Source organism: Colias eurytheme, chromosome 1, assembly GCF_061535395.1.
Source record: "Colias eurytheme isolate Ceu_HAF_F1 chromosome 1, ilColEury1 Martin Lab GWU primary, whole genome shotgun sequence".
In the NCBI taxonomy this organism is placed as follows: domain Eukaryota; kingdom Metazoa; phylum Arthropoda; class Insecta; order Lepidoptera; family Pieridae; genus Colias; species Colias eurytheme.
Window position 1 is genome coordinate 13,483,387 of NC_142980.1, and position 21,373 is coordinate 13,504,759.

At 32.3% G+C, this 21,373-nt stretch overlaps 3 protein-coding genes across 4 annotated transcripts in view; 2 read left to right on the plus strand and 1 right to left on the minus strand.

Moving 5' to 3' along the window:
• The window catches only part of t (C45 family peptidase tan), a 40,711-nt gene extending 30,276 nt beyond the window's left edge, over positions 1-10,435 (plus strand). For both annotated transcript variants that reach the window (XM_090105625.1, XM_090105635.1), the window contains exons 2-9: positions 1,174-1,256; positions 5,909-6,103; positions 7,064-7,174; positions 7,564-7,665; positions 8,001-8,133; positions 8,409-8,643; positions 9,036-9,229; positions 9,681-10,435. In XM_090105625.1, coding sequence (XP_089961751.1) covers positions 1,174-1,256; positions 5,909-6,103; positions 7,064-7,174; positions 7,564-7,665; positions 8,001-8,133; positions 8,409-8,643; positions 9,036-9,229; positions 9,681-9,787 — 1,160 coding nt within the window. In that variant the 3' untranslated portion in view covers positions 9,788-10,435. The remainder of the gene's footprint in view (positions 1-1,173; positions 1,257-5,908; positions 6,104-7,063; positions 7,175-7,563; positions 7,666-8,000; positions 8,134-8,408; positions 8,644-9,035; positions 9,230-9,680) is intronic.
• A 4,167-nt stretch (positions 10,436-14,602) lies between these two features.
• Positions 14,603-17,979, minus strand: LOC149911339 (selenoprotein K-like). Its single transcript, XM_090115818.1, has 4 exons — positions 17,838-17,979; positions 16,679-16,754; positions 15,897-15,974; positions 14,603-15,122 (listed from the first exon to the last, which is right to left on the minus strand). The coding sequence occupies exons 1-4, from the start codon at positions 17,854-17,856 to the stop codon at positions 15,029-15,031; spliced, it is 267 nt and encodes an 88-aa protein (XP_089971944.1). The 5' UTR covers positions 17,857-17,979; the 3' UTR covers positions 14,603-15,028.
• A 1,496-nt stretch (positions 17,980-19,475) lies between these two features.
• On the plus strand, positions 19,476-20,441 carry LOC149911340 (rhythmically expressed gene 2 protein-like). Its single transcript, XM_090115927.1, has one exon. The coding sequence runs from the start codon at positions 19,498-19,500 to the stop codon at positions 20,239-20,241; it is 744 nt and encodes a 247-aa protein (XP_089972053.1). The 5' UTR covers positions 19,476-19,497; the 3' UTR covers positions 20,242-20,441.
• Positions 20,442-21,373: the final 932 nt, after the last annotated feature.

Below are 21,373 nucleotides of genomic sequence, written 5' to 3' on the forward strand. Positions count from 1 at the left end.
TAGACTATGTTTGTTTTTTCAGTTTTCCAAGTAACCCGAACATAAAAGGAAAATGGATCGATGCAACGGGACATAAAGATTGTCTTGAATCGATTTAGTAATCGATTACGATTCATTTATTTGACTACCTCTTAGACATAGATCTAGTTTGATCTGATTTCTTTCGATTTACTTCGATGGGATAGGACGATACTAGAATCGCCGCGCGAGTGGCGGCCTAATCGATTTAGCGTAAAATGAAATTAACATCACTAAAAAGCGCTCGTGACGTCATAACGCGTCAAGGTCAGTACAAAAAATATGACACGCTTGGTTTTCATACAGATCGCGGTACTTGCTTTGTCTACTTAAATATACATGTCTGTGGTAGGCATAGTTTGATTCATACCAAATGATAACTTGTGAGTCATGATTTTTTATACATAAAGCCTACTTAGTTGTGTTTGTTTATTCTCTGCGATAAAGTTATCTAAGCATAATATTAATTCTAGTAAATTTGTTTTTTTTTTTCGATTAATATTTTTTTGAAAGTAGTGTGAACTAAAAATTTAAGAAATCAGCTATCTCCAACCCGCTTTAGATGTTTCTCATTAACAACAAGATTTTTTTTTTAATTTAGTTTATTACATAGTTCGGATTTCTCGTAACTAAATAAAAGTCCGGATAATATAATATACAACTAATTCTAAATATTACATCTGAATCTTGTTTATGTAATATAAACAAATATTTGTTATTTTGTTTTACAACATATTTCGCTTCTTTGCCTTTCTCTCCGTGGATGCCTGGCAGAGATCACTGCATAGTGATAAGGCCACCCTTTGTGCTTTTATTTAATTTATTATTGTAACCTTTATGTACATTTGGTTTCTTGCACAATAAAGTGTTAAATTCATACTAATATTATAAATGCGTAGGTAACTCTGTCTGTCTGTCTGTTACTCAATCACGCCTTAATTACTGAACCAATTTGCATGAAATTTGGTATAGAGATATTTTGATACCCGAGAAAGGACATAGGCTACTTTTTATCCCGGGAAATAGGATAGGTTTTATCCCGGAAATCCCACGGGAACGGGAACTATGCGGGTTTTTCTTTGACTGCGCGGGCGAAGCTGCGGGTGGAAAGCTAGTAAATATATAAATATTTTAAAATGAATTATTTATTGACAGGTACATGTGAAATTCTCGGCCGACGCCGGGCTGTCCCCGTGATATATGTACGAGGATCTCACTATGAAGTCGGATATGATGTGGTAAGTTATTTTTAACCGACTTAAAAAAAAGGAGGAGGTTATCAATTCGGCCGATATAATTTTTTTTTGTATGTAGGTATGTAGGTACACCGATTACTCCGAGGTTTCTTAACCGATTTACGTGATTCTTTTTTTGATGCGGGATGGTGTCGAATTGGTCCCATAAAAATTTTATTCGGATAGGCCCAGTAGTTTTTATTTTATGAGCATTTTTGTCTGTACTCGATGACTTAAAAATAGCACATCTAAATACATAATATGTAGTAATTAATAATATGGTACGGGAGCCAGGAACAGATTTTATGACCAAGTTCCTCTCAAGCGGCAATTAGTAAAATGCATGAAAGTATAGTATTATGAAGCCTCGTGAACGTCAGCTGGAGCTCGGTTGGGGGGAAGAGCGGTTGTAGCCTCCCGTATCAGCTGACGGTTTTTCCACCAAGATATAGCCAGCTGACCTATATATTTATCCACAGTTACATATAAGCTATCATCAGGAAAATTTTTGTTTGAGAGGAAATCACGGAAAATAATTTTTTCTTTAAATTTAACTTTCATGTTCGAGACACCAGCTGACGTATAATACACCAATGTTGTAACCAGCTGATTATTTTTTTTCGTTGAGGTATTGGGTTAGCTACAATTTGACAAATTTTTAGCTGAGAGGAAATGAATGAATGAATGTATTTTTTTTTCCTACGTGCGTGGGAGGCTACAACCGCTCACCCCCCCAACCGAGCGCCAGTTGACGTTCACGAGGCTTTATAATACTATACTCTGAGGCGTCTGACGAATTATCTCTTGAGAGGAAATAATTAACCAAATTTGCACCTGGCTCCCGTACCAATATCAAATCTTTTTTATTTATTACTTTTCCGTTTTTGAAGTCGGTTGTTTTTAACGCAGTTATTCGATTCAGCCGGTATATTTTATTTTTCATTTGAAAGAAAACTATGATAATACTTTTAATCCGAATCAGGTTGAGGTTCTCTGTATGTGTCTTTAATATTTATACAAAACTGAAAATACTAATAACAGATACTTAGATACACTACGGAATTAGAATATGGGTAGTATTTAAACGAGTGACTGTAAATTAAAGTTTTAGTTATCAAAAATAATTAATTGGGGTAACAGAATTACGAGCGACTGACTGCGAGCGATGAAAAATTAATAGATCAGCAACTAACAAACATTAATTTGCGTTACATAAAATACAAAATGAGCAGCTTCATAATATTTGAGCGACCTAATATTAATTGTTTGAGTGACAAAATTACGTCTTGTATTATATTCATTATTTGGCATATGATTTATTTATACTGAGTGGCATTTTATCTTAATCGAGGTATTTCGAATTGAAAAATCACTTTGACAAATACTATAATGGACAGAGTAGGTACTATCAGTTCAATTTGTTTTTGAAAGTTTTATCAAATAACTATTTGATCAATTTATTCTAGAGTTTTTAGTCGCTCTAGATGAGCGTAATTTAGTCGCTCACTTAGTAATCTATTCGCTCAACTAGTAATTTAGTCGCTCATATAGTAATGTAATCACACAGTTAGAATTCTAATATATCAAATGGATTAATCACAATCCTCCTTTAGTATACTCAATCTGTATTTTATTATCAACTAATATTCGTTGCTTGTTTAGTTTATTTGTCGATTACTCAAATTCATACCGCTCAAGTTATTAAATCAGTATCTCATAATCAGTCGCTCACTTTATTTTCAGTCGCTCGTTTTATTATTCCCCTTAGAAATATCCATCGTTTTTGGGAACTACAATGAAATACCTATAGGCATATTAATAGTTCAAATACCTAGGTAGTTATTTCTTGATGCAATCCATACTAATATTATAAATGCGAAAGTAACTCTGTCTGTCTGTCTGTTACTCAATCACGCCTTAACTACTGAACAAATTTGCATGAAATTTGGTATAGAGATATTTTGATACCCGAGAAAGGACATAGGATAGGTTTTATCCCGAAAATCCCACGGGAACGGGAACTATGCGGATTTTTCTTTGACTGCGCGGGCGATGCCGCGGGTGGAAAGCTAGTCATAATATAAGTCTTTAAACTTTCCGTACTAGTACTTTTTAATCGTTTTATTATTCTCATCAAGGAACCCAGGAGCTTCAGATAATTGTGTTTACGCATACCAATAAGTCAAGACCTTCAAAATTTTAACAGTGACCTGAGTTCTAAAACTTGATTTATATCAGTTTCAGAGCGCATGTCACTTTTTTATATTTGTAGCAATAAAAAGTATTTTTATGTATAAAATATCTTTAAGTGCGCTATAAAACACTTAAAATAAGTTAGCCTATAAATAACCTTCATTTATTTAATAAATATATGCATATTTAACTAGGTATATAAGTGAAACCAAAAAAAATATTTGTTCTTAAACTTTGCATTCAATTTAAGGTATAAAAATTTTAACATAGGTATACTAATATGATTGTGTATTTTCATTAATAATACTTATAAATAAATCTCAACAAATTCTCGCTCATGAAATAACCATGAGTAGGTATATACCTATCACAAAAACAATAAAAATACAGGGAAATACGGTATAATAAATAATTATAATGAATTATCTAGTTACGTACTTAAACTTTTTGTTAATTTTCAATTAAGTAAAAAAACTGTAATGACACGCTTTGTATTGTATACGGATATAATAAAAAAAAAAATGAATGAATGTAACTAAGTATATAAAAGTTCTAAAATACTAATCAACATTAATAGGTGCGGAAAACTTGGTATTGTAACAGGCTAATTGCATTTAAAAACAAAAGGAACCGTCCAGTGTTTTTATTATAACCAAAAAATTATACTATGTAGTAATGGTCCTCTATGAAAAAATAGTTATAAAAATGCTCTGAGACCATTCACGAGTACCACTAACCTTAACCGATCAATGGATCAGTCCTTAATACTTTAAATAGGTATAAATCACGCGCAATTCATTCACGAAGGGACATTTTAAATCAAAAACAATTACCTTTTGTGTAGGACTTTGTTCACAGTCATTATACACTTATCTAATCATTATTTGGCATGCTTAAGTGTATCTAATGTCAGGAAAACCTTGAGGCAAGTCAAATAAATAGCAAAATTAGGAACAGCACATTTTCCTCTTTGTTGGAGGTCCATATAAATTTGCGGTAACCAATACGGAAGGTACTCGCTAAAATGTTTATGGCCACGGTTGATGGAAAAAAGTTTTCTAACGCCGAAAAGTTTTGGGGATCTGGTTCTCAGAATATCTAATACATTATCTATTTTCGCTGAAAGTACATGTTAACACGCTTTTATTAGTTTCACCTGTATGTTTGTATGTATCCGCCATGTTTGTAATCGACTCCTTGAGACTAGATCATCTACTTTAAACTGACAAATTTAATTAAAACTTTGTACACTTCAAGATCATTGTGACCATCAAGATCTTGTCTACACCAATACTTTAAAAAAGGAAGCTATAATTTTAAAGAATTGGTGTAGTATGAACATGATTAAATATATTTGAACTTGCCTATAAAAGTAATATTCACACACTCATCACGAAATTTCAAAAACCGCTGAACGTATAATGGTGAAATCTGGTAGGAAGATAGTTTGTAGTTGTACCCATGGTTGTACCTATTAGCAAAAATGTTGTTGTTAAAATTATTTACATTAGGCAAATATAGATGGCGCTCAGTCCTTTAACATCAAAACAAGCTATAATAATCATGTATCATCATCACTAGACACGATAAATCTATTTTCTATTTATTATAGAATTCTAGAGAATACGCTACGTATGTTCCATACAATGATATCATGGAGGGCTAAAATAATTTACACAAAGCTACAACAGATGGCTGGATGGATGAATATGCCCTCTTAAATCACGCTATCGAAATGAAATCTCAATAAGATATAACGACCCTCACTCTGGGTACTGATTCGTGCAGTGAAGTAGGTTTGGTTCTTTCATAATTTTTGGGGAACCTGTACTTATGTACGGGTTCTAGATAATGAACATTATATCAGAAATTACTAATTTCAAATGAGAAATAAGCACAAATTTCCTCTATATATAATATACAATATATTAATGGACTTGTTGCGACTAAGAAATATTTTTAATACAGCTGATATCCTTAGTGTACCGGCATAATTTATATAAAACTAGTGTTCCGCCCCGGCTTCACCCGTGGTACATATTTCGCAATAAAAGGTAGCCTATGTCCTTTCTCGGGTATCAAAATATCTCCATACCAAATTTCATGCAAATTGGTTCAGTAGTTTAGTTAACTTAATTTGTTTATTTGCTAATTACTTTTGCTATAATTTATAAGCCTAGCCGTATTCATCGACAGATGGGACAGCAATGTCTTGAGACATTGGATCAAATACATGTCTCAAGCAGATCGTAAATAGATATTTCTTTTATAACTAATTTTGATAACTGAGTAGATTTTGTAATTGTTATTAAATTTATTGTATAAATTAATACTAACATTTTAAGGTACCTATAGGTACTAACAACTTGTATACCTACGTAGTATATTATTATTAGTCTGTGCTAACAACTATATGGATGTAAATTTGATTTAAATTAAATAAATAAATAATCCTTTTTCAGGGGCGAACCTTTTCATCGCTCATCAAAGATTTCATAGCGACTTACGCTAATCTCCGTGACTTCGAGAAGGAATACAAAACGGAGCCGGGCAAGCAGGCGTATGAGAAAACATTGGCTAATATGAAGGAACGGTATCCTTATTATGTGAAGGAAATGCAGGGAATTGCTGATGGTGCTAAAGTGCCCTTCCAACAGGTTGGTTTAAATCATTCATATTTTGTTACCTAGTTATGTATCTATAAATAAAGCCATACAATAATGATTCAGAGGCTAATAGGATGTAAAACTATATTCATGAATTTCTTATGTGTTCGAAAGTCGTACAGACTACAGTATCTAATTAGGTACGTTGAATTGTAATTCAATACTATGTTTAGTAGGATATTGCACGTTTTTCAGTACAATATGCACTTGGCATTACGGATTTACAGAATAATATATTTTATAGGTAATAGGTATTAGGTCGGTACCACGTTTCAATTGACAAAAGAAAAGAAAAAAAAATTTTTTTATAAAACCGATGATCGAGATTTAATCTTAACGACAAAATTTATACCCTTGTTTACATTTTATCTTCCACGCTGTTTCAACTCATAAGTAGGTTGCTATAAGATAGGTATGTATATCGAGATGATAGATGTACCTAATAACGAAAGCACTAAACCGTGGAACACGTACCTACCTAATTAATATTTGTAGTCTGTAATAATTCCTGTAAAGTAAATGGAAATGGTGGCAACTAATGATATTGATCTCAATAACAAGATAATTAGTAATTACACTTATATTGCAGATTAATTCATTAAAAGATTAATTAGAACCGAGGGGAATGTTAAATTTCTAATGAACTTTGAGCGTTATTTACATTAGAACTAATTAAAAGCGGTCTATTGATTCGGTATTCAAGAATGAACGAATTTCTACTTGAATGGAAGATTAGGAAAATTTTAGTCACTTTATATAGGGCTAAGACTTACGTTCATAAATAAAAATACCTACCTTATAATTATTTTTGTAATAGGTAGGTTCCTACTATCGATCAGTTAATACTCTTTTAAACATTAAAACAATCAGATATATAAGCGATGATTATTTAGAGATTCCCAATAACCAGTAGGTACCTACTATATTTCTTACCTGTTATTTCTTTTTCAGCTATTCCTGCTGCAGTTAGATGATATTGTTGGAACAATCAATGACAACCACATCCCAAGAAACGATACTGGTGGATGCAGCTCCATTGGAATAGTCAAGAGTGCCAACGAAGTAAATATCTTTTTTATCCTACAATCTGCTTTTCATACATTAAGTGCTTGTAAACTACTGAAATTAATTCCATAACTTCTGTATTGTAAATATGAGAGTAGGTATCTATACAATACAATTAAATTAAATACAATACAACTGTACCTTATATTAACTTTTACATGCTAAAGGGCCGTTTATAAAACCCACATCACACATGTATATAATATGTTACTGCTGGCGAAAAAATTTTTAAAAATATGTTGTCACACGTATTTTATCGTATTAAATCAAAATTAATTTACCACAATTTTCACACAATATCTAAATTTAAAAATTTTCCTCAGTATCCACCATCTTTTCGGATGATAAACCAGAATATTTTTAGCTAATAATGTTCAATTTTGCAGGCTGTTTTAGCGCATACCGAAGATGCTTTCAGTGAGACCCTGAATCATTTCTACATAATGTCAGCTCATATCATCCCCACTCAAGAAGATAGAGATCTTGGTGTAAGTTTTTTTCTACTAATTATTAGATTAAGAGCTAATACACTTTAACTAAGTACTATATTTTCTTGGTACACTGGTGATCTTATAGGCGCCGGTTTCTTCCCAATTATAAAAAAAAAACAAATGTTACACCATATCTCAATAATTTTATCGTCCATGGATTTTAAAATAGAAGTGAAAAAATGTTGCTGCTGGGTAAGAACTAAGAAGTCATTTAAGGTTCATAAGGTTTTCTTTTAAAGTAACTACGAAAAATCTCAATAGCCGCCAATTAAAGTTCTTCTATATGAGTATCTAACTACCACATTTATTAATATAAAACAATAATTGAACAGGCCGTGGAAGAGAAATTCGCATCCCTATGCTACGCCGGCCACATGCCAGGCTATACGATGGGATTCAATGAAAACGGTCTTGTTTTCTCCATCAACACTCTAAGCCCAATGATTTTGAAACCTGGAAATACTCGTAAGTGCCCCCCTTTCCTTAAAAAAAATATATTTTTAAATTTTGATTAATCAAGTCCCATGTGTGATATACATAGAATGATTTAGACTTCTTTCTGTTCACAATCTGCAATTTAAAATAATGAAAGAAGAGATTAAATTTTAGCAATTCTATCAAAAGTTTCATTTTCCTATGAATACCTCCCTCTCTGAAGAAAAGGAAAGCTCTTCCTCCTTTCTTCTATACAATCGATAACCCCTATAGTATGCTATTATAAAATAATAGTCAAATTCCAGCAAGGACATTCATAACGCGAGCTCTGCTAACTGCAAAGAACTTCGAAGACGCGAAAAAGATCCTCACTGACGAAGGCCTGGGAGCCGGCAACGGTTGCTCCGTCAACATGATATGGACAGACGAAAACGGAGAACGAAGCCTGTATAACGTGGAGATGGCCCCAGATCTAACATCTGACAGGTCCCTGCTGAATATCAAGAAGTTCGAAAACGATGTACTGATCCATACCAACAAGTGAGTAACGTTCCATAAACCTAATTTACCAATATAATCGACCTATATCTGCTAAATAACGACATCCTGATTTTGTCTATTTGACATCCAAGTTATATTAAGAATTCATCCCTGTTTGTATTTCCGTAACAAGAACAAAATTAGAAATATTTTAATAATAGAAGCAAATTGATCTTGAAGGGGATTCTGACCTAAGTCTTTTCGCAACGCTTAGTCTCTCGGCCACCAATGATCCTGTTGCTTGTTGATCCACCAGCAATCGATGAATACTATTCGAGTTAAAAAAAACAGTTCATTTATCCTAGAATGCAATCAGCATATTGTCATATACTATTCTAACAACCAATTCCACAACGCATAATTTTTGACTAAACATTCCAAACCATCACCAGGTATTTACGCCTTCAACTAAAAGAAGTAGAAGGCCCCATTATTGACAGCAGCAACGCTCGCCTCGACGCCATTTTCAAACATCCTACACCAAAGACACGAGAGGACCTGCAAGACATATTGTCAGACACTTCAAGACAGGACTTCCAAGTATTCCAGGAACAGGATGACTCGATTATTAAAACTATCGCCGCTGGTGAGTTCAATATTGTAAAAAGGCTGATAATATTTATTACATTTTACTGTAACACCATACAGATGAAAATGGCACCAAATCCCCATTTCATCATATCTATCAGTGTTCATATTGCCCTGGAACTCACAAAACAAAGAAAACTTAAATATTTACCAATTTATTGTCATCTGTACAATTTATGTTAATTTTGAGGGTATCGATCATATTTTCACTTATGTATCCTGATAATTATTGAAAAGTATAGGTACCTCTGTAACTAAAAAAAAAACAAAAAATAAACTGCACAAAATTCGACTTAGCGGTATTTTTGCAAAAAACTTACAGTTGAATGTGCTAAAAACTTAAACAGTATTGAGAAATCGTCATTATTTTAAGGACGGCTATACACCAAAACCTAATAATCCTTATCTACATATATATACCTACATTTAATAATCTCTTTTTTTTTCAGGTGTATTTGATCTCAAAGAAAAGACATGGAACATCTACATCAACAAACCCAATGCATCAGAACCAGTTGCAATCCTACCAATTCGATTCTCTAATTTAGGAAAATAGATAAATTAATAAAAAAATATACTTAGTTTGCTAGACGAGTGCCTTAATCTGTTTAATGTATTCTATGTGATAGTTTTCGTGTGAGATTATAATATTCCATTTACCTATAAGTAGAACATGTTTGTTGTTTTACCGTTTTAACCTTAAGTCGCCTTATTTATTTAATTATTTGTTAACGAATTAATTAAAAATAAATGAGTACTTAAGACGACAAATTGCATGCCAATAAAACCTCTTACCTAGAATTTAAAGGAATTAATTTGTAATGCTTGCCGTCCATATAAAAATAAAAAATAATCTTCATAATATTGTAGATATTCACCAGAATTGAAATAGATTTTCTTCTCTTAGTATTTTCATTGTTGTCAAGCAAAGATAATATTTATCTATTTTTAGAAACGGATGATAGAAAAAACCTTTAAGAATTAAAAAAAAACGATGTTGCAATCTCATATAATATATTGAATTACATTGTTGATAACACAGTAAAAATAAAAACTGTGCTTTGTTTTAACAGAATCTCTATATTGTCTTATTTTTCGGGTTAAAATTGCCACATCTGCCTTAGACATTTTTCGCGAAAAATTATGATAATCGAAGAATTATTAAGTATAATAAATTGTGTGATAAATAAAGTATTTGCATTTATTTTGTCTTTTATTTTCCATTATTAACATCAAATAATGTGATATGAACACTCGACTGATTAATCTTCGATTTCTTTCTGCCATATTAGGCCAGTAGAAATCGACACTAAAAAACCCTAAATTCGCAAAGCACGATGTAGATCTGAATTTTTGGTATGTTGTTTGGATCAGTTAGGGTGATGTAAATCCCAATTTGCAACTTCGAAAAAGTTGTGCTCGCTGCGCACCACGTGATAAACTGCGAAAATTTTGGACTTTTTTCACTTTTTGCTCTAAAAGTCATAAACTATGCGTTTCCGACAAGTATCATTCAGTACATAAATTAAGGTTATTAAATTTGCAACAATTTAAGCCTAATTACAGCTCTCTAAACCTCATAACGACTAAACTGTGGCCATTCGAAGATGGTTCATTTTTCCCGAAATATTGAAATTTTTAGTTTTGCTCCCGTTTGAAGCAAAATATTGGCAAAAACCGCTCGTTCTATGAGAAAGTCGTATAATAAAGTTGTAGTGCATTTAATTTTCTTTCATTAGAGCATAGAACAAAGTCTGTGAGACAAATAGTTCACTCACAATATCTGAAAAACAACAAGAAGGTAGAAATAGATTTTTAAAGAATTGAAACTGAGGGCATATAAAATCATAAAAAGGATAATACTTTTTCATTTGCAGGATAGGTAAAAACTAAAAAACAAAATTACAAAATTTGGGAAAGTAGGAAAAAATTAAATGTTTAACTAAGAAGCTGCACTCGCCAAAGTGATTCTGGAGGTGTGTTTTGACAGTTCTGATGTCAGGTTTGTATTCGCCTTTGATTTGTTGTGCTCTATTAAAAGAAAATTAAATTTTCTACAACTTTATTTTATGACCTTCTCATAGAACGAGCGGTTTTGCCAATATTTTGGTTCAAACGGGAGCAAAACTAAAAATTTGAAAATTTCGGGAAAAACGGACTATCTTTGAAAGGCCACTGCTTAGTTGTTATAAGGTTTAGAGAGCTGCGGTTAGGCTTAAATTGTTGCAAATTTAATTAGCTTTGTAATTTTGTTAATTACCTATCCTGCAAATGAAAAAGTATTATCCTTTTTATGATTTTATATGCCCTCAGTTTCAATTCTTTAAAAATCAATTTCTACCTTCTTTTTGTTTTTCAGATATTGTGACTGAACTATTTATCTCACAGACTTTGTTCTGTGCTCTAATGAAAGAAAATTAAATGCACTACAACTTTATTATACGACTTTCTCATAGAACGAGCGGTTTTTGCCAATATTTTGCTTCAAACGGGAGCAAAACTAAAAATTTGAAATTTTCGGGAAAAACTGACTATCTTTGAAAGGCCACAGCTTAGTTGTTATAAGGTTGAGAGAGCTGCGGTTAGGCTTAAATTGTTGCAAATTTAATTAGCTTTGTAATTTTGTTAATTACCTATCCTGCAAATGAAAAAGTATTATCCTTTTTATGATTTTATATGCCCTCAGTTTCAATTCTTTAAAAATCTATTTCTACCTTCTTTTTGTTTTTCAGATATTGTGAGTGAACTATTTGTCTCACAGACTTTGTTCTATGCTCTAATGAAAGAAAATTAAATGCACTACAACTTTATTATACGAACTTACCATAGCACGAGCGGTTTTTGCCAATATTTTGCTTCAAACGGGAGCAAAACTAAAAATTTCAATATTTCGGGAAAAATGAACCATCTTCGAATGGCCACAGTTTAGTCGCTATAAGATTTAGAGAGCTGTAATTAGGCTTAAATTGTTGCAAATTTAATTAGCTTTGTAATTTTGTTAATTACCTATCCTGCAAATGAAAAAGTATTATCCTTTTTATGATTTTATATGCCCTCAGTTTCAATTCTTTAAAAATCTATTTCTACCTTCTTTTTGTTTTTCAGATATTGTGAGTGAACTATTTGTCTCACAGACTTTGTTCTATGCTCTAATGAAAGAAAATTAAATGCACTACAACTTTATTATACGAACTTCCCATAGAACGAGCGGTTTTTGCCAATATTTTGCTTCAAACGGGAGCAAAACTAAAAATTTCAATATTTCGGGAAAAATGAACCATCTTCGAATGGCCACAGTTTAGTCGTTATGAGGTTTAAAGAGCTGTAATTAGGCTTAAATTGTTGCAAATTTAATAACCTTAATTTATGTACTGAATGATACTTGTCGGAAACGCATAGTTTATGACTTTTAGAGCAAAAAGTGAAAAAAGTCCAAAATTTTCGCAGTTTATCACGTGGTGCGCAGCGAGCACAACTTTTTCGAAGTTGCAAATTGGGATTTACATCACCCTAACTGATCCAAACAACATACCAAAAATTCAGATCTACATCGTGCTTTGCGAATTTAATGTTAATTTCCACTGGCCTATACAGGGTGTCCCAAAACTCAACGTCAAGCCAAAACAGGGCGATAGGATTGATTGTAACCATCATGAGAAAAATCTGAAAAAAAATCTATTCCATGCAGTTTGAAAAATATGGGCATTTAAGAAAAACCTAAAAATTTGGTCAACCTGTAACTATTTTTCGGTTATTTTGGTTAATTTTTATTATTTTTGTTCATTTAAACTTTGGAACCGTAACCCTAAATAACATTTCTAGAACCACAGTCAAAAATAATGACACAATTGCCCCAAGTTTCCTTGAATTGAAGACTATTTGTTAAACTATGAATTTAAAATTTTCAAAATTTGTCGACTTTGACGGCCCCTCCTTTAAAAAAAATGTACTAGAGTATCTTGGCAAGTGCCATTAAAAGTTGGCGCATTTAATCAGGATTGTAAAATAGTACAATACTTGTTAGTTTCATACTAAAAAAAATGAATGAAAAAATAAAAACCTCAAGTAACCCGATTTTTGCTAACCCATTTTATTTAGTTAAAATGTTTTTCATTCGCACAAACTCTTTGTAGGTTCTTAGTTTTACGGCAAAATGATGAGAGAGATGGATAGTGGACATGTTTGCCATGAGTGAGCGAGACAGATAGTGACGCCGTTTCGTTCCGATCGTGTTTAGTGCAAGTAAGAGATTTCCTTGACCAGGAATATCCGGGAAGGTGGATTGGACGTTCAGGCACTATCTCGTGGCCAGCCCGTTCCCCAGATTTAAATCCCCTGGATTTTTTTATTGGGGCGTTCTCCAAGAAAAAGTTTATTCAAAGCCCATTGAGCGAGTAGCCGAGCTGCGTGAACGAATTTCTCAAGCTGCTGAGGACACCAACTCTCGAGGATATGCCCGGCTAATAAGTAAATCTTTTTTAAGAAGATGTAGGGCGTGTATTGAGGCTGATGGTAAACAATTTGAACATTTATTGTAATAAAAAATGTTATTTCCCTATCTGACTTTTATTTCAATAAACCTAAAGTAAACTAGGTCAAGATTTTTAATTATTTTTTTAATTTTACTTACTTTTGTTGACTTTGGTAAAAGTGGCGTCACTATCTGTCTCGCTCACTCATGGCAAACATGTCCACTATCCATCTCTCTTATCATTTTGCCGTAAAACTAAGAACCTACCAAGAGTTTGTGCGAATAAAAAACATTTTAACTGAATAAAATGGGTTAGCAAAAATCGGGTTACTTGAGGTTTTTATTTTTTCATTCATTTTTTTTAGTATGAAACTAACAAGTATTGTACTTTTTTACAATCCTGATTAAATGCGCCAACTTTTAATGGCACTTGCCAAGATACTCTAGTACATTTTTTTTAAAGGAGGGGCCGTCAAAGTCGACAAATTTTGAAAATTTTAAATTCATAGTTTAACAAATAGTCTTCAATTCAAGGAAACTTGGGGCAATTGTGTCATTATTTTTGACTGTGGTTCTAGAAATGTTATTTAGGGTTACGGTTCCAAAGTTTAAATGAACAAAAATAATAAAAATTAACCAAAATAACCGAAAAATAGTTACAGGTTGACCAAATTTTTAGGTTTTTCTTAAATGCCCATATTTTTCAAACTGCATGGAATAGATTTTTTTTCAGATTTTTCTCATGATGGTTACAATCAATCCTATCGCCCTGTTTTGGCTTGACGTTGAGTTTTGGGACACCCTGTATAGTGATTATTTCAGGGCAAAAAATTTGTTCTACAAAAACATTATTTCTAGAGGAAATAATAGAACAGATAATAAATAAAACAAAGGAAAATTAAGACTTACAGATCTATATAATATATTGTGACATATTCTACCTAACATTAATAGATTATACTTCCTTATCCAGGACACATACAATATTTTTTTTAATTATATCCCATTTATTTAATAACAAACATATAGACAATTCACTTTTTTTAGTTTATGACACGTCTGAGAATAATATATAGGAATGTACCACACAAATACATGTATAGTATTTTATTAGAGTATAATATTCCACTAAAATGTTAACAACTAAATACTTCAAACATATATTTTTAAAAGGCAATAAAAAGCAAACTTCTACTAAATAAACCTCATAAAAGAAAAATTGAGTAAAAATTTGGTTTTTAGTTAATAAGTAGGCATTAATTTAAAGTTATAGGAAAATTATTATTTTAGGTTATTAATTGCATTCTAAATGAATATTTAAGTAAATTAGCCACATCCACACCCTCCCATTGGTGGAGGAGCCGGGCCTGATGAAGAGGGACCGAATCCTCCGAATTTCCTTGATGGTGGTTTTGGTGGTCTGAAAAAATTACATAAGCTTATTTAATATGCATGTTAGCCAGTTTGGCCACCTACTTGGTTCAGTGGTTGACGTGAGAGCGCAGAACCTAGGGGTGCTTACTTCGATTCCCGGTGCAGACGAAGAAAAAATAATATCTCGGTCTCGGTCTGGTAGGACACAGAAGGCTGATCACCTACTTGTCCCTAAAGAAAATCGATCAGTGAAACAGATGTATAATGCATCTGCCCGTTACCCCACTAGGGGACATTGGACTTCACTTTTATGTTAGCCAGTGGTATATTAAATATGATCTATTGTGACATAAATATTGATCCTCTATGGACAAATGTTCATCTCATTGTACTAAAAATGACTTAGCTTTATTTGAATAATAATAACGTCACATAATAATTGTTAGTCATACTCAGTTAATATTCTCAAAGTTATCGTATTTATGAATCTGGTGTTATAATAAAGATCAAATGTTCAAAGGCTAGGTTGATAGATTTTGACAAACCTCTTTGTTCCTACAACATAATACTTTCAAAACAAAGTTAACCGATTAAAACATTTAAAAACACATGTGTTGATAATGTGAAATTTGCATTTTATCTGTACATGTTTTCAGATGCAGTATATTGTCTGTTATGTTTTATTCTGTAAGCAAGACATATTACTAACCCTTCTTTTGTGAAACCTACTTCAAGAATCTATATAAAGTATCTGAAGTAGATTCCAAAAAAAATATTCTTTCCTAGCTGTAACAGTATGAAAAATGCATAGGCCACTTACCCACTGCCTGGTGGACGATAATCAGTCACATATTTATCCCCATGTTTACTGAAGTTTGGGTTGATCAATGTTTGGAAGCTGAAAAACAAAAATTATATTTACAAACTGTAACAAGTATTATAAATTTATAAAGTATAGAAAAAACTCAATTACGAGGCGGGACTCGAACCCGCATCCTTTCACGCCAATTCGGGGCGGATGCCAACCACCCGTAACGTGTAATGAATATTGCTGGTGCGATCAAGTAGAATTGCCATGTTACAAGCCAATAATAATTAGCAAGAGACTACTAAGGACCAGAGAAGGTAGAGATTTATCACCTCTTGAGGCAGAGGCAAAGTTTGGGGTTTCAGCGCTATAATAGGTAATAGTATGTAACAAAAACTATTAAACCAAGCCAACCGACTGACTGATTGACTTGGTTGGTAGTGGCCTTTCAATCCAGAGAGGGTGTGCGTTCGATTCCCACCTGGGGCAAATATTTGTGTGATGAACATAGATGTTTGCTCTATGTCTGGGTGTTAATTATCTATATAAGTATTTATTTAAAATTATATATGTATGTTTATCAGCCACCTGTTTTCCTAAACACAAGTGAAAGCTTAGTATGGGATCAGATTGTGCTGTGTGTGAAAATTGTCCTGAAATATTTATTTATTAAAAAGTGATGTCTCAATATAAAGCTGTTATGACAACAATAATATAGAATGAAGCTTCTAGGGCTTGTAGGAGATTTAATCGAATCAGTTATAAATAAGAAATAACTATAATAAAATACTTACAGGTAATAAAAGAAGTAGACTATACCCCAAAACCACTTGAATGATGTGAATGGAGCTTTGTCCACCACTGTACCATCTGAAAATTTCATCACAAAAATACATAAACGTCATAAAAAAACAATTCAAATAGAAATACAACAAATTTGCATTGCAGTACATCGCTACATAGTATAAAATAAAGTACCTTTCTCAGCCCCACAAATAGATGTATGTATATGCTTAAATCTTTAAAACTACGCAACAGATTTTGATGCGGTTTTTTTTAAACAGACAGAGTGATTCAAGAGGAAGGTTTTAGAATATAATTTAGTAGGTTTTAGACAAAGCGGGCAAAGCCGTGGGCGTGTCGCTAGAATACAATTATTTAAAATATATTGCCATGATGTATATATACATATAGGTAATGTATATTTTATGCAAAAAATAAGAAAACCTTAAAACTTATAAACTTCACACATTCGCACAAGTTTTATGGCAAAAAAATTAGTTTGCTTTCATTAAACAACTCATAAAGATTTATGAAATCGTTCCAGCTTTTCATGTATGATGCTATGACAAAAGGACACAGGGATTTCATCTATATAATGAGTGTTTTCTGTATGTCCTTAATAGAATCGTTAACTATACATTTGTTCATGTGATGATCTTCAGCAAATATTATGCATGTGCCCACAAGGCCTTACAGTTTATACAAGTTACAAGCAATTTGTACCAGTACAAGGACAAAGCCCGGGTGAATGGCTAGTTTTATATTTAAAGAGATAATTATTCATAAATACAATCACTGTTTCATTCGCTTATGACTAACAAAAATAAACAAGAGCTACATTCAATTCGCATGAGATTATTATATTAAGTTCAATCATCATTCTGCTTCAAAGTAGGTCATCATGTATATGTTGATAACAGCTAAATGCTATGCTCTTATATCATTCTAGATAGGTCAGGTGGTGGGTCAAATGACCCAAAATTTTTTCAACATGGGCCTGTAGTCTAGTACCTACAGCTAATCAATAGGAAAACAAATATTCGCATTTCGCATAGCTATTGCTTAATAATAATAATAAAAATTACGCCTACAGATAAACTGACGTGGCTTTTATCCTTCGATACAATAATTTCTGGTTCGAAGATATTGCAAATACAAACGTATGCTTACCCTTATTCACATACACCATTTTGAAAATGTAGTCAACGTTCTCGCACTATTGGTACAAGAGGATTCTTTTGTTGGTAATTTTTCTGTTTTTATTGTTTGCTTTTTTAGACCACGAAATTCCGTACGAAAAATACTGGAACTCTAGAACCATAGTCTAGAACATACCTAAATGTCACATCAAGGAAACATGTTTTGACAATATCTGTCATAAATAATCTTCAAACAGATAATATTAATTCTTTACTCTATGAGATATGAAAAAAAAATAAATAAAAAATAAGCAAATACAATAGTTAGTGCACGGGCTAAAATCCATACTAATATTATAAATGCGAAAGTAACTCTGTCTGTCTGTCTGTTACTCAATCACGCCTGAACTACTGAACCAATTTGCACGAAATTTAGTATAGATATATTTTGATACCCGAGAAAGGACATAGGATTTATCCCGGAAATCCTACGGGAACGGGTTTTTCTCTGAAAACGCGGGCGAAGCCGCGGGCGGAAAGCTAGTACTAAGTAAGTGCTTAGTGTTTGGCACCGACTTCAAACCTATTTAATAAACAGCATATATAAATAATATGTAGATAGTTATTAATCACAGTTATTAATAATAACAAATCTTTTTTAATTCTTACTTTTCCGTTTTTGAAGTCGGTTGTTTTTAACGCAGTTATTTTTATTTAATACTTTTTAGTGTATTTTTCAACACGAATCAAACGAGCCCAAAATCAACTATAAAGTTGAGTCAATATATTACTGAGGTCCTATGGCCACCTTCCGATTCCATCATCAAATCAGCTCCATGTCATGATAATGTTTCATCGCTATCCAATTCACATACGTATACAAAATTTCAGCTCAATCGGTTACCGGGAAGTGAATCAAAGTTACTTGATACATTTCAATTTAGTCATCGAGTACAGACAAAAATGCTCATTAAATAAAAACTACTGGGCCTATTGGAAAAAAAATTTTATAGGACCAATTCGACACCATCCCGCATCGAACAAAAAAAGAATCACGTAAATCGGTTCAAAAACCTCGGAGTAATCGGTGTACATACATAAAAAAACATATCGGCCGAATTGATAACCTCCTCCTTATTTTTGAAGTCGGTTAAAACTATTGTTCTGTGTTGGTTCGTGGTTGGTTCTGTGCTGTGGTTCTGTGTGTATTCGATCAACGATTAATTCTCCTAGCAATACTGAATGAAATTTTTTTTTGACAGCTGACACATGTTTTACGTAATGTTTATTTTTACCTCAAAAACAAAATAATTGAAAAGTAAAGCATCAGCATGAAAAGGATAACGTAGGAATTAGGATATTATTTTATTTTATTGCGTTTTACTCGTAGTAAGCAATTCTCATATGACCATCTATACAAGTTTAAATAAGAAAAGATATAGATACTATTCACATTTCACATAGATTAATGAGTTTAAATGAATTCATTTAAATTAATAGAAGATATTTTTTTCAGATACAAAAATAAATATATGACGACATAGAAGATAAAATATAATATTATTAAGGCATAATAAATACAATATAGGTAGATGTTAAATGATGGACTTGTAATATTTATGATGATCCAACCGAAATTAGTTTTGTTCATTTCTACTTTTTTATCCAAAAATTATTTTTAAGTCAATATAATGTTATACAACATGTTTCCAAACAAGATTAAATTAGTAACTTTTGATGCTACCAACACATTATTAAAATTTTGCACATCACCTTGGGATTACTACTCGAAAGTAGCCAGTGAACAGGGTTATAAAGTTACAGAAGATGTAATAAAGGATCAGTTTTTTAAAAGCTATAGAGTCTTGTCAAAGGATTATCCTAATTTTGGGCGGGGAACAATACACTGGGATAATTGGTGGCGAAGGATAGTACATGCTACATTTAGTGACCAAATAAAAGATACAGCTGCCATAAATAGAATAGCAACCATACTAATTGAAGATTACAAGACTCCAAAATGTTGGTGCCATGCGAATGGATCATTGGAGCTTTTAAAATACCTAATAGAGAATGGTGTGACCATGGGTGTTATTTCTAATTTTGATCCACGCCTTCATGAAATATTGAGCAAAATGTCTCTGCATTCCTATTTCAAGTTTGTTTTAACGTCATATGAAGTTGGTTATAGTAAACCAGATAGAAGGATTTTTGATTCAGCTCTGAAACTTAGCTCTGAACCAGTATTGCCAAATGAATGTTTGCATATTGGGGATGATTTCAAAAAGGATTATGAAGGAGCCAAAGGGGCAGGCTGGCATGGAATTCTTGTAACAGATAATAGAAGTTCTTTAGAACAATTAAATCCAAAGCATCATTGCCACAACCTCACTGAATTGAATGAGAGATTTCAGTCAGAAAAAATATTTATTTAAGTACAGTTTGAAATGTGGATGCTAGAACGGCATACAAACAAACTAATAATGATTGTTTGAGATTTCTATATAGGTAGTTAAACTTCTTAGTGCTAGACGTAGACAAATTATTCCTATATTTGATGTACCTACTGTACCTTTAATGTTAATTTTTTGTTAGTTAGTAAGTTATATAATGTGCTCATAATCTTTATCAAAATCTTGTATTAAAATGTACATATTTTATTATAATAAATAAATAAAATATTTTGAATCATATTCAACCAATAAATTCATATATTTAATTGTTTCTATGTTTAATAAAATAATAAACTATGTTTGTTTTTTTTATCTATACTAATATTATAAAGAGGAAAAGTTTGTAAGTATGTATGTATGTATGTATGTATGTATGTATGGTTTTCACGCAAAAACTATTGGACCGATTTCAAAAATTCTTTCACCATTAGAAAGCTGCATCTTTACTGAGCAACATAGGCTATATTGCATTTTCAAAAAAATTAGAGATCCTTACCAAAAATGCAATAATGTAACCCAAGGTGTAAAAAAATCCTCAATAAAAAATCTGTCATCGCGTGCGCTGCGGAATCTATTGAAGATAGAACAAAAAAATGTTCTACGGTATTATAGAATGGATCAATATCTACAAGAAAGTCCGCGATACCATATGTCCATCTTCAGTAGTTATGTTACTACAACAACTTTTTTACGTTTTCAAAGTAAATAGAAGTGCCGACAGTAATCAAACCATGTTATCGATACACATATATTAATCCTTATCCCATTAAATGATGTTTTATTATAGACTGTTTCAATACCAGCAAAATACTTTTTAAATGAAAAGAATTGGATATTCCATTCAAAAGATATAACGAATTTTTAAAAGTGTCAATCTACAGAAAATAGTAGGTATACTGTTCGAGCAAGCCGCGAGTCATGGATAGTGCGGGGGTCATGGAGGAATTCTACCAATATGCGTCTTGACGGAACACAGTGGGGTTTTGGTCGGTAGGAATCCGACATAACCCACGGCCCCTCCCCCGGAGGCCGTGGGTATCTATGAAAGATTTCCCCACTAAAACAAAAAAAAAAGGCCGTAGTGCGGGACGGGGTAAAGGTGATTATCATGTGA

Excerpts from the sequence above, each read along its gene's own strand:
- LOC149911339 (XM_090115818.1), bottom strand. Across the intron at positions 15,975-16,678 it reads GTCTACTTCTTTTATTACCT|CTTCCAAACATTGATCAACC; the intron begins GTAAGTATTTTA and ends TTTGTTTTTCAG. Across the intron at positions 15,123-15,896 it reads TATCGTCCACCAGGCAGTGG|ACCACCAAAACCACCATCAA; the intron begins GTAAGTGGCCTA and ends TAATTTTTTCAG.
- LOC149911340 (XM_090115927.1), top strand. The coding sequence starts at position 19,498 with ATGTTATACAACATGTTTCCAAACAAGATTAAATTAGTAACTTTTGAT.